Below are 14205 nucleotides of genomic sequence, written 5' to 3' on the forward strand. Positions count from 1 at the left end.
ATTGATAGTACCCATTGATTGACTTTGACTAGAAGATTAAGTGGGTGGTTTCCTCCTGGGGTGATGACTTTGTGCCTGCGTGCTACTACATGCTCTTCTTTTGGCTAGTTGGTTACCCACGCTCTACCCGTTTGTATGTATGGTTTCTTTGGATGAATTTTTAATATCTGTGCCATTTAATCCACGTTGAATTTTGCACTTCGTCAGGAATGAGAATTCTCCAGTGCCATCAAGAATGGACCTTGTGATTCTGTTGAAGACTAGAGAACATTTTTATTCAAGATTTCCTCGTGATTCTTCTGGTGTTGATATTTGAATTACAAACCCGTGTTCATGTCTTCCCTTTTGCCCATTCGTGTGCATAGCCCATTCTCAAAACGATGTAAATTTGACTACTCAGAACCTGCTATCAAGCAGGATATTTTGCCATCTTTCCCAAATAAAAAGAGAGCAAATCCATTTGGCCTCTGACCGATAACACATGCAAATACGTTCAATAATAGAACGTCACCGGTGGAACAATTTTAATTGGGTTATCTTTCGGTGTCGGTCATTCCGGAGAGGTGTGGATGTGTGTCGTTGTCTACTGCCCAGTAGGATACTGAGCATATCACGGGGAACCGATTGTCGCTAGGCGACGCTGGACCGCCCGGCTTAATTTAAAGTTCATTCAGAAGCACAGTGACCTCTTTCACCTGACATGGGTGAGGTCACGTGTCTTTACTCGGGGTCAACAGATTTGGGAAAAATCTGTGGGTGAAACTAAAGAATTTTTAGCCGGCAGCGTTCTCAGTGCATCTCTTGTGAGATGTATTGAGATGCTGCGCCATGAGTGTCACAGTTTAATGACGATACCAACTTTTTTCCGATCCGTTGCTGTTACAAGTTATATTCTCGACAGCTACAGTCGGTTTGAGGATGACGTCTGTATCGTTTCAGTGTCCAGTGAAGGACTGTGTAACAGTATTCCTAGGACAAATGAGTATGGATTTGGTTGAACATTTATTAATAATGAGTAAGTCTTTCAATTTGGAGTGGATCTGCGGTTAATGACACGTACATGAAACTACAGTTTGTAGAAAGTTCAGCCTTGCTTTGCAACATTTTGCTTCATTAGTGTTACAACGAGAGGCGTTTTTCATTCAGAATTTAGTGAAAGTGTTTATTATTTTGTGTTTTAAACTCTGCATGAAGTGTATTAAAACTTTAGGAATCATTGTTTTGGTTTTGTAGTCACGGCCAATAACTGGTTGGCAAAAGCTGTGCTTGCGACGTAGAAAAAGAAAAGTTCACAAGCCTAAACGGTGCGTACTGACCGATGAAATCTGGCTGGTGTTCCTCTTATGATGTACATTAGTAAACTCTTTGTGCTTTGTCCCTGAATTTGAAATGAATGACAGCCATTCAGATTTTCCTGAGCATTTTTGTGCTGGTCGGTAACGGGTTAATGCCACAGCGTGCAATGCGCTCAGTGATGAATCTGTGACAATTCTGACAGCTGTCCGAAGTCGTCATTTGCCAGTAACAACATTCAGTATTGATTCCTCAATGTTGCAGCTACATGCCAAGAGGAGGGTAACGAAATTAAACTTTCTAGGTGGTAAGAAGGCTCAAATTCACAATGTATTTGCCCACAGGAGCCCTGGGCGTAAGAGCAGTTGCCTACCAGCCCGCGGCTGTTTTGCCCACATTGACAAGCCCACCGCGCTGTGATGGTTAAGTGGACCGGGACTGAACTGCCAAATGCCCGTCCTGATCCTTCAGATCGGATCGCTGCGGCTTCGTCGGGTCGTACGTATGTGAGCCTTCCGTATCGATACTGTGAGTGCTTTAAAGGTATCGTGCTGTGAAAACACCGAGCCCAGCCGCACATTGTTATCATTGTAGTTCCGACTTAACCTATGATCTCTGCTCTTGCTTTACCACAGACCACTTCTGAATCATTCCCATGGGTCGCATGGTGCAAACAATAAATGCCATCCAATCTAACGCAGAGATTTGTTCAGCGTGAATGTGTTTTAGCTAATAGTCTAAAGGAGAAGTACGTCTCTTGAGCCACTTGTTCTTTTGGGGGGTCAGTTTGCCCGAGTACTTGAAAAACCTGGTTTTTCTGCGTAGGATTTCCTCGTCAAGTTTGGAGTCATCCGGGCTACGGGTGTTATCGGGACCATTGTTGCAGTTTGCTAAAGAATTCAACGACCTGTTACAGAAGGACATGAAAAATGCTCAAGTGGAGGTCCAAGCTTATGTATCACCGAGACTATCCGTTGGTGAGTGTAAACTTCATTATTGTTTTACGAATGATATTTTTCGAGATTGGATCAGCCAACAGGCCCAGTCAAATTGTGCAGTTTGTTCGTATAGATGTTGCAATGAATTATCTCGATGAATCAAAATCGTATTGCGCCTGTGGTCTGTACCGTGAGTCTTCTATTACTTTTTGATGAATTCCAATGACGCTTGCTCTTCGTATCTCGCGAATGATTCTCTTCTGAAATCGTTAACAGATTAACTGTCTCCAGCGGCATACTTGTCGTCTGAAGATGTCAACTGGAAATATTTGTTCTTGGGTCTGGCAGTGGGTTTGAAAGGGATCCAGCGTCCACATATCGAAGAAAATGCCTCTATCAAAGTATTTTTTTATCGTTTTATGATGCTACCCCTTTTTTTCTCCTCCCAAAGTCTGGTGCACGATGATACCCCTTACATCCCAATGCTGTCAGTGATCAAATCTGCTTCTTTGAGGAATCGCTGGAATGTTTCATTCTGCTCCAGTTCTTTTCGCTTGAAACAAGAATTTGGCTTATTTCCTCATTTCCCCTTCCTGTTTGAAATCTGGAAGAAAGTTGGAAGAAGAAAGAGATACGTAAAGTGTATCTGTCTTGCATTCCCCCAAATCTGTGTATATTAAGGGAGGGGGTCTCTTCATGGCATACTCCTGGAAGACTTATTGCAGTAGACGTGTCGAGGTATATGTACACTCTGGAAAGATCGATTGACGCCAACTGTTGAGCATTGCCGGTCAGGGAAGAAGTGCAGATTTTAGGCTGTTTAATTCCTCAGGTTTTTTTTTACACATTTCCCTCGAGTTTACACATTGGAGGGGTTTCACACAAGTTGTTTTACAAGCTTGCTGCCCTGTATTAACTATTATCGTCTGGCCAGATAATTTAGTAATGTAAATGTGTGTCAACTTAAGAGTTGACCTATTACCCCATGTTTGCGCTTTACGATAAATGGTTAGACAAACATAAATTTCCAAATGCCTCCCTCGTTATAGGGGTACAGGAACGAACCGGTAGCAAGATTTGATATGACCGAACCCGTTGACCGCAGAGTAGCACAAAACGTCATGCAATGAATTTGTAACTGCTGTCAGTACATAATTGGTTCCCATATCAACATTTAAGTGGAGGAATCCTCAGATGTAATAACTAGCTGGTTCTGTGGACGGGTACCCCGTTAAAGACACGCTTTTTCCCACAATGCATTCATGCACCCCCGTCATAACGGCGGCATTTAACAATGGACAATAGTGACAGATGATAAGCTGAACAACTTTGATCAACAGCAGTGTATCATAATGAGTTCTGCTATTGTCAAAGTGACTAATTCCGTCGCTGTAATTCGTCTTGCTTCATAAACGTCCATTTGTCATAAATTCAAACAAAAGGGAAAACCACTTCGAAAGGGTTGAATTCCTAGGGAAACAATTAAGAATTTTGGAAGCACTGTTCCAACTCCCTGTACTTTTCTTATGTGCCAACAACTAATTTGGATGTTTACATCTTTAAACTCAATTTATCTCTCTCTCTATGTGCCGATGCGAGCACTACTGTATATAACTGTTACACTAAAGAGCTAAGAAAGGAGACAAACAAAACATCTGCAGACTAGATCTAGGGATAAATAAATGTTGGAATATGTCCTAATGCGTAATATTACTGCATAATTTCTTGTTACAGGCATAAAGTGTACCCAGACTGAGACTGTTGTCACCAGCTAAAGTGCTAGCGTTCGCATGTCGGCTCAATTCTACTGATTTATACATATAGAAAACTATTACCTTTATTGCCGGTACACGACTATTGTGCATGTCCAAGAGCTTTTCATGCCAATAATGAAACAGACTACGCGGAAACTTAATGTAAACAGTAGTCCCAACAGCGATTACCGTTACCAACATGTCTTGCACGCGAACATTCTACGGCAATGCGCGATTGGGTGATGATAACGTCACACCGGTGACGTCACCATGAGGTCTTCAAATATGGCACGTTGGCTGGTGGGCTCCTAGGTTGTTTTATTCACAAGTCGGTTACTTGAGTCGAATGGGAGGCGATCGCTGAGAATATTGTACCATTTATATAGTGAAAAAATCGTGTTATTTTTGGGACCCCGTGCACAGCCATTACAAAAAGCATGACACCTTGTGATCTGTTAGTTTGGTTCAGTGGTGAAGCCAGGTTTTTCTCGGGAGGGAGGGGACAGGGGCAAGAGTTCTCACAGGGAACGTCTGGTGGTTTCTGCTATTGGTCGACCTTAAGCAAATGTGCAAACAAAAAGGTCATATTCTGCTACTTGTTATTTGTTTCTAACTTATTATGTTAATTTGAAGGTGAATGAGATGGCCCAAAATCCCCAGTCAGACAGATTTATTTAATATTAAGACCTACGTACATTTTGCGTGGACAGGGGCGGGGGCATCAGCGACCGAAAGTCACCTTCCCAAACGATCCCTTTACCGACCGTACTTGTGGATCCGCCATATTTTTGTCGTAGCGTCGTGCCGTTTCTACTTCTTTGACAAGGAGGAACTCCACACATTCTTTCCCTCAAATCTTATCAACGATGAGACAGGCCAAGGCTTCCCTTTCTTCTTTGAACCCCCCCTCAAGAGTTTGTGCATAGTGAGGAAGCCGTCATCTAAGAGCAGAGCATACAAATAAATAAAACGCTTCTCGGAAGTGCAGTCTGAAAATGATGTCCTTGTGAATAAAGCTCTTTCCTTGGTGAATTTTATAATTGGCTTTAATAAAAAATGAAAAATGTATAGAGATAGAGAGAGTGTGTAAGGCCCGTAGATAGGCCTTTCGGGACCTAGAAACAAAACACCAAAATGACCATAATGCAAAAAATGCCGTGTCTCCCAATTCATATGGATTTGCATGCCCAGGTGTTTAGGAAGTTGACTGCACTTCGCTCTTCATGGCCGAGATAAACCTTGTGTACATTTGTAGGAGGGCCGCAGCTGTCAAAATGTTATAAATCTATAATCAAATCAACAACACAAACACAGGCCAGCCAGATATCTATCGCTAAATAGAGTAAAGGAATATGTTAGGCACCAATCTGATGAAGGTGGGGGTGTTACAGTCGTGTGAAGTCGCATGAAGTATTTTAGTTCCATGTCACTCTAATCAAATGTCACATCAAGACTTTGGATAGCAAATGGTAATGATAGACAAGCGAGATGGATCATACGAAGCTAATTGTGATTGTTTGAACGGAATCTCATGACCTGGATATGATTTAACCAAGCGGTAAGACTTGAGCACACATTACAGGATAGTGAAGTTGGCAGTATTATCCGGGAAGTCAGTTTTAGTTAGTACAGCTGCGTTTGTTATAGACTGGTGCCATAGTAAGCTCATTGCGCCGTTCGGTTTTTAAGCTTGGTTGATAGGAGGTTATCGTCTGGTGTGTCTCGTTTTAGTATTTTTCAATTATTGGTTCAATTAAAAGCAATGTATTTTCAGAAGGTTTCCCTAACGTTTTTTTTAGAACAATTTATATACATGTAGTGCTTTTAAAACATTTCAAACCTTTTCTTGGAGTGTGTTTGTCATGGAACAGGTTATAAAAGACAATTTGACGAGCAGTTAGTTGACCCAAAGATGGACTGACAAGCAAACAGAAACCTTAGATTGATAAACAACGGTATAAGCCATTGGAAGAATTCACACACCGTAATTAGTGAGACAGCTATCGACAGGCCAGGAATTTAAAGTATTGTATAAGTCGACTTTTATTTCTGACGGTTATATAGAATATCAAGAATTGGATTTTAATAACCAGCCTATATTTTTTGGCAGTAATTTGCCTCTACAAAAGTACAAGCGTCCTGTATCTTCGTACCCTTGTTGGAAAACTACATAATCATTACTTTTGCTTGACCAACTCAAAACAGGTTTTAAGAAGTGGAAGCTTTTTGGCACGCAAAGAAACTCGTTTCCTCTTTGTATGTCTGGATTGTAATTTCTTACGATGACCTATTACCGTGTTTTCCGTTGCCGCGAGTGGACTTCATTGCCTAGTCGAAACCGAACAGTTTTTGTGTTTGCTTAAAGTTTCCATGCCATGGCTTGAGAGGACTGGTGTTCTGTGTTTTGTAGACATTACTGTGGCGCATCCGTGATCCAAGATATAAGCTGCATCCGAAACCGTGGTCTATAGCTAGGTCTAGGTCTTCGCTCCATTGGAAATGTGTGGAGACGCGCAGACAATAGACCTAGCCGTAGCTCTGGAAGCCCGTTTTGGACACGGCCCTACTAGCCTGCCAGTGGCAACGAACGCGCTTTGCCTTCTCCATAGCGCCCCCATTTGACAAGGCATTCGGTCCCGGGCTTAAACAGATACGGATACTCCAAATTCCTCTGCAGCAAAATCATTGATTTTTTTCTTTTCCGTTGGAAAGCACAAGTAAATGCTCTTCTTTTGTAGCTGTATCGACTGACCAACCCATAGGGTTCACGTAAGTAGGTATCCCACATAACAAAAGCACACTTGTGTTATTGATTATTTCTCGATATAAAGGCAGTAAATTAATGAGCTCCGGAGTTTTAGAGATCTTGGATCATTTGCCCCTGATGCTGGTTAAATTCCAGCATATCGGACAATAAGATAGAGTGAGCAATAGCACAAAGGCACAACGAAAGTAGCTGTTAAAAGCTTTCAAGCACCTGAGTTTGGTATTTTGGGTCTTAGTGTGTGGGTGATTTTAAACACGAACGTTGAATTTTCGAATTTCCACTTCTATTTTAGGAGTAATGCCATGATTCAAAATAAGCTGAATTGCTCTTCCGTGGTCTTAAATATATGTGTGTTAGTGTAGACGTGATAAGTATATTGTGACTTATTTTGATCTAAATACTATTGATAATTCCTTGTACCGCATTTGTTATTTTCTTCTTAACTGATCTTTCATCTTTCATGAGCCACCGTAACATTTTCCTGTCTTTACATGACATGTGTTGCGTGTACTTTATTTCGTCTTAAGGCGCCTTTCCAAATGCACGTTCTTTGAGCGCTTTGCGTTCGTGTATGTGAATTGCAGCAAGTGCTTAATGAAATTGCACCAGAGTGAAACCAAACTAACAGATACAAACTACTGAACGGACCAAATAGGTGCATTTTGGACAGGTGCCCTTAGTCACAAAGCAATGTTGATTCTTCTTTAGTTTGTTTCCATTTTTCTCTTATTGAACTGATTGAGAACAAAAATATCTTTTGAATAGTCTGGACAGTTTTGTAAAGGCAAACTAACACATGAAATTCAGTAGAAATTGTTTTCCAATATACGTGTAAACATCTCATCTATTTTTCATTCTAAAAGGCCCCTCTCTCATATTCTTTCATCTACGAAAGCCCAGTAGCGCCATTAACTACGTGTGTACATTTTCAAACAAATGAAGAATGTTTCTTCATCAAAGATATTTTTTAAGGATTTTACTAGATACATTTTGTCAAGTTAGTTTTTACGAGATCTGTTTTTGAAACATTATTTCTACTGCCGGGAAAATACTGTTTACGAGATGTATTTTTCAATTTTGTTTTTATGAGATATAAAGTAACATTTTTAAGTTGGTTTTAATGTCTCATAAAATCAAGGCTATGTTTTAAAACGAAATTGAAAATGAAAAATAGATACCATAAAACGAACTTGTAAAAATATACTTCAGTTTTTAAAATATATCCTTAATGGTACTCATCGCTAAACACATGAAGTCGGAAAATCCTCGCTGATCCTTCATCATTTAGAAGTCACTGTCCGAGGAAATCGATATTGTTTTCCCGGCCTGTTTAAAACGCAAGGACATACTTCAAGGTATGTTATCTTACCTCGGACGAATCTAGTTACATCTGATGGCAACTGTTCAAGGCAGAGATCGAAGTTGTGGGTCAGCACAGTTTTAATCGCCCATTTCCTGCCTTAAAGGTTTCAATAAAGGGCTGGATGTTACCTGTCACGAATTTTCCTTTAAGCACACTATTTCAATTCCTAAATTTGCACACTTATTGTATACAAAGACAACAAATATTTGGTATTGAATCGGTTTGAATTCTAAAAGGTTGTAGGAGTGGCAGCCATATAATATGTTGCATAATTAAGAGTCATGGCATTGTGACTGCGGATTCCTTTCTGATATTAGAGAAATTTGTTCTTGTTTAATTCATGAAGAAAAATTGTCATTCCTACGACGTTTACGTACCAATGGTAATCTATTAACAAATTTGGTTCAAAAGTAAAAAGAAAAAGAGTATAGAGAGGATGTTAAAACTGATAAAGACAAGCTTTGCAGGGTGTTGAAATGTAGAAAAATAGACCCTGTACTATGTTCTGCTTCAATTCATTGGCACCGTGTCTTTACATTGTGCTAAAATATATAAAGCAGTTTGAGTTAATTTAATCTTTGTCTAAAAACATGGTCCATGGCTTCTTTGCAGGTAGGTGGCCTCCTCTCGAGCCGGGTTTACTTATTCTCAAGTAGTTTACTGCCCTGTGGGCGATATAAACAAACACTTCAGAACTGAATTTCCGAAGGAGAAATTGCCTTTCAGTACATCTTCATACAGAACGAACTGGTTTTCAAACACACTTCAAAGATGGAGTGGCCGGATAGCTTCACATCTTCAGTTCACTCATTTCACTCCGCGGTGGTTTTTTTTTCACAAGTTAGAGAGAGTTGGTAAATAAATCATGTGTCGCGCCATGTGGATGAGAGCAATACGGTTTGTTTATCAAATTTGTACCTTATTTGGAATCCAAGAGATCTAATTTTCTGAGGGATTGAATTAGAATTATTTTGTTAACACCACTCCAATACTTCCTGCTTCATTACAGCTTTGAAAATGACAGCATGGCGGGATACACATGGTGATTTGCTCCCCGACCGTTGCTACATGGATACCAGATTTCAAATGATTATCTTTTGATCAGAATGTGTGAATCCACGCCAACATCGCCAGATTTAGAGCGCAAGCAACGGACAGATTTTGGCGGACCAATTGAGAATCCTGATGTGCGACGACGCAGCGGGAGCGTCCACCGGCGATGGACTCGACTGCTGCAGCAGTCACGGCGTAGATCTTACCACGCCACCAGGAGAACCCAACCCGAGGGAACAATAGGCGTGGCGCCCCCTTCAGAAACCGATGGACCGGAACAGTACGTGCGCCTCTTGCACATTGCACCCTTCGTGCAAAGTTTCACCTGGCTCAAAAAGAGACTAACGCAGTGCGACTCGCGATGGATGCTGGACTTTTTGGAACTTAATCGGGGCCTGGAAGTTCTGTTTGTGGCGCTGGCCAGACTAAGCCAGCCGACCACCTTGAGTATCGCCCACGCTTACGCCCAGGTCGAAGTTGTGGCCTGCTTCAAAGCCGTGATGAACAGCCAAGATGGCTTGGACTATATCATCGAGGATCAGGAATTCACTCGCAAGTTGGCAACAGGTAAGCTGTTAAGCACCCGTCCCACACGAGACCTGGACCGCACGAGTAGTTTAAGCGCGCGCACACACGTATAGATCCCGTGTTTTCAATGATTGACAAGTTTGCTTTGTGTGTATGATTTATTCGGGTTAACCCGCCTTACCCTTTGGTATCATTACTGGGTCTTCAACTTTAACCCTGTGCCGTTGCACTCTGCATACCCTACCAACCCCACAGTCTTGCATGGAGACCAAACAATCAAAATTGCCCCATGAATCCTGCAAGAGGCTTTCAACCTCGACAGCTGTTTGAAATGATAAAAATTTAATACGGTTTCGGCAGATTCTCAGCTACCACGGTGCCACACTTCATGAGGAACCTGGTCGTTTTTAGAAAAATTCGCAATTACGAAGTAGCCTACATGTACAAGTTCCTAAATTATGAAATGTCCTTGCAGTCGTGTGGATAATTTGAGTTTGTAATGACTTGTGAAACTACATTTTTGGACCAAGTGCCAGGTCTAAATGATATTTTTCACTACGTTGTTTACTTCCATCAAGGGTTGACCTCTGACCCAAGATGGAAGGAGACACTTTTACAGGGCTTCGAGTTAGAAAGTTAGAATACCTTGCCTTCTCGTTCCAGTACTGAACTAGCCCTCATTTCTCTCTTATTTCGCATCAACTGTAATCATTGCACGGTGAGAAGAGGACAAGTGCCTTTAGGCCTAATCGGAGGACGGGGAATCTTTTTGTACCGCTTTTTGCGAAACAGGAATCCGCCACCTCGATGGTAACAGTGTTATCCGCCACCTCGATGGTAACAGTGTTATCCGATGAAATTTGCCCAGCCACAAGCTTCAAACTGTACATATGCACCATAAATCCTAATCCCCAACACTGCTGCAGCCTATTCAAGCGAAGGGCACCTGGCTCGACGCTCTGTAAATCCAAGGATGGAGAGCAAATAGTCCAGACCAGTGCGTCATCCTTTATTCATTAAGTCTCTTTCCAAAAAGGAAATCATCATCCGTAAATGTTGAACTGGTTATTTCGAATAAACTCATTACCAAGACCTGGGATTACTCCTCTTTTCTGCAGTCATGTGTCTATGCGTAAACTCCAACGTTTAAATTGTGTCACCTCTGCTGCTTGTCACTATGCGTCTCCAGTGTGGTATGCACCCAGTTGGATTATTGTAGAAAGCTTTCGAACTGAAAAGTCATTCAAGAAAGCAGTGGATGATTTGGTCCAAACTCGTCCATGTACGTTGGGATTTGTTTTCAGCACGGGCCATGCCATTCTTACTTGGCGCCTCTGGCCGACATGTCCTTCAGAGGTGCGGACAAAACCCTCTTTACAATCGGCTGAAATCTTTTCAAAAATCGCAGCCACGAAGGACGGCGAATTATTGATTCTACAAAAAGAAAAGTTGCCGGACCTGCACGTCATTAGGACCAGCTGCTCTGCCTATTTGAAAAGGGAAATCTCTATGTTATCCAGGCATAAGAAGTCAACGCAACATCAACCGTGGCGCGCTTCGCTTTCGTAGCCAAAATCAATGTCACATTGTTATTGTGTCCCAAGCAAAGCATGTTGCCTCAAGAAAGAAACGAATTGTAATATATATACGTGTCAAATCAGATCTTGCGGCATTAGAGCGCAGAGAAAGGGTCAGTTATATGCATGTACCTTTGGATCATTTCCACTCTGTTGCCGCATAAAGAAAAATTGGGGTTGCGGTGTGCGCTGCACGCTTTTCACTCAATATGGCCGTAAAAGACAGTCTTTCAGTTGGCGCCCACGATAGCCAAGGAAAACTCCACGGTGGTTTTCATGCAGGCGGTCACCTAATACAACAGAGAAGGGTACTGTTCCATTAAAAGTGCTTTTGTTAAGGGTACACGCTGAACTCTAGTTTAGTTTTTGAATTTTTTTTCCCTTCGGTTTTGAAATTCAGTTGCGTGTCAGCTTAAAGGCCTATTGGTGTATTTAGGCAGTCTTTTCAAAATCTTCATGAAGATAATCATTGGCTGTTTGCAGTGTGTACAAGTGCATGTACTGACCCCTTTTTATTGGTACTGGCAAGATAACTATTGTAGTACCCATATCATCAGTAAAGAACGCGATAAGCAGGAATCCACACAAGTGACCACACTTCACACCTAAAACAGCATTCAAACATCTTTCAAGTTACGGCCTTTGCTCGCCCAAGTTGAACCCTCGGGGGCGTACGAGGCACGCGGTAGTTTCTTGCAAATCATCACAAGAGGGGAACACACCTGCAAAAGTGCCTCACTGGCAGCCCTCTTAAGTGCTCGGTATAGAAAGTCACTTCCGAGCGCAATTTTTAATTAGCGGTTGGGCCCCAATCTTTCCCCAGGGTGTTGGTCCATAGGGTCCTGGGTACTTTCCTGGTTTCGGCACCCTCGCCAAAAGCCGCACCCTATCCGCCCCTAGTCATGCGGGCTGAGAGTAAACAGCAGTATGCTAACGGAAAGAAAATGCTTTATAACGGAGAGACAAATATTTCAATGGCCGGAGTATGGGCGAATTGCCCCGAGATTTTGTGGGTTGTTTTCGGACACCGTCCTGCGAACAAACAAGCAGTGAATGAAGCGGTGTGTGTTTGCGTGTGCAGTTGGCAAGACACCACTATTATCTGTGCTTTGCTAATACGATGGGAACAGATGACAACTCATAAAATCAAAATGCTATCATTGCCCTGACCATAACGACGACCTACGCATCGTCTTCCTTAAGGCTAAATTCGCTTTTAAACATGCTATTTGCGTAAATTGTATTTTTACACTCTTGCCCTATGTTTAGTAAAAAAACCAAGAGCAGTCTCTGTCTGAAGACGTATATTAGGCTGCAAGTTTAACACAATCCAACACTTTGAAATACAAAAAATAACGAAAGATTTTATTGTTGGAGTTGGCTTTGTTTATTGTAAATGAATACAATCCTGATCAGCGAGCATTCATTCCGTAATATACAGTCTCATGCATTCGTCTCTATTCCCAATTAAAGCATCAATAATAGCCATGGTTGTCGGACAGGGTTGAAGTAGACGGGGAAACATTTCCCATACCTTGGAATCGCCTCATTAACCTTACCTCCTGAGCTCAAGAAAAGGTCCTGTAACCACCCCACGTCGCGTTTGACCCACAGACGGCTAATGACTGTATAGGATATTTGTCTGGCCGAACATGTAACCCTCTCATTGAAGGGAAAAGGTAATTATCGTCCGCTTGTAAATCTTCCACATTTAAGAGGCAGACAAAAGGTCCAAGAGCCTCTCTGTCCTCTGCTGGTTAGATAGACACCTCTCAAGTCAGTGTCACAAACAACTCTCAGACTGTTGACATGCTTTTTGTTGTTATCACTGAAGACTAACACTGGCTATCTTTCCCCTACTGTTGCAATTCGATATCTTAACCTTGTATAACATACATCACCAATACTTCACTAAAGTACCTCTAAATAGCCCTCCCCCTAAAAAAGCTCTTGCGCTCTTGGGTAAGCCTATATTGCTGCATCTACATGCAGTTTTCATCACTACATGGCATGGCCTATTGCCGGACAAGTTGTCGCGATGGAGATAAAATATCAAAACACGAGTAATGAACAATATTTTAACCACTTTATAGCTTAAGTATACACATCATCTTTAACGTCGCCCAATATCCCTAATAAGGCTACGTGAATGATAATGTTTATCCATTCCTGTAACTCGTGCTACCTTCTGTTCACTACACATTGAAATCTGCGATGTTGACGTTTGACTTGGAAGTAAATACCCGTATCGTAGGAGCTGTGTTTAACTTCAAACAATGCTCAAAGTTAGTCAAATATTGTAGCATTCCTGCTCAAACTGATCCATGGTGAGTCAGAGAGCAGGCCACCTTTAGATAAGACTGCAGCGTATATTAGACTCGTTGGACTGACAGTGGAGAAAAAAGTACACGTACAGAAATTGAATAGAAAAAAGAACACGGCAAGGGGGCGTAGAAAGTGGAAATCGAGACTGCTTGTCAAGCCTCCACAAATAGGGCTTGAAGTATGACACTTCTATCTCATGATTCGCAAAACTTCTGTTAGAATGAAGAATGTAAGCCCATGTTGTTGTGGCCAAAATAGCTCCTCCAACATCTTAGATGTGTGTGTTCCCAATTTCAGACTTTATGCAGGCTGGATTTACCTCGATAAATCGAAAGTGACAGGTGCATCCCACGTATTCGCTTGCTTCTAAATCCCAAGATGATTTTCTTTTTTTTTCTGTAGAATCGTCTCTTATACAGTATATGTTCTTATCCACAGTGCTTCACTGGCTGATCACAGAAGCATTCAAAATCTGCTGCCATGGGAAGATAATCCAAACGAAATCCCAGCTCAGCTCCCAACCCCACTTTTCTAACATCTCAAAGAAGCCACCTACTTTTCCTTTGCAAGGTTGTTCAGGTCAACGGAGACCGTATATTCCATTAAT

General features: G+C 41.8%; 1 protein-coding gene across 2 annotated transcripts in view; it reads left to right on the forward strand.

Annotated features, from left to right (window-relative positions):
- The window catches only part of LOC110973168 (uncharacterized), a 76982-nt gene that overhangs the window by 3082 nt on the left and 59695 nt on the right, over nt 1–14205 (forward strand). Inside the window, exons 3-5 of one of the 2 annotated variants that reach the window (XM_022223766.2) lie at nt 1638–1821; nt 2119–2270; nt 9125–9735. In XM_022223766.2, the coding sequence (XP_022079458.2) occupies nt 9222–9735 (514 nt within the window). In that variant the 5' untranslated portion in view covers nt 1638–1821; nt 2119–2270; nt 9125–9221. Of the gene's footprint in view, nt 1–1637; nt 1822–1962; nt 2271–9124; nt 9736–14205 lie in introns of those variants that run through there. The other variant, XM_022223767.2, reaches the window with a different exon arrangement.

The sequence above is a fragment of the Acanthaster planci genome, linkage group LG02 (assembly GCF_054643075.1).
Source record: "Acanthaster planci isolate LZ-2023a linkage group LG02, COTS_SCS, whole genome shotgun sequence".
NCBI lineage: Eukaryota > Metazoa > Echinodermata > Asteroidea > Valvatida > Acanthasteridae > Acanthaster > Acanthaster planci.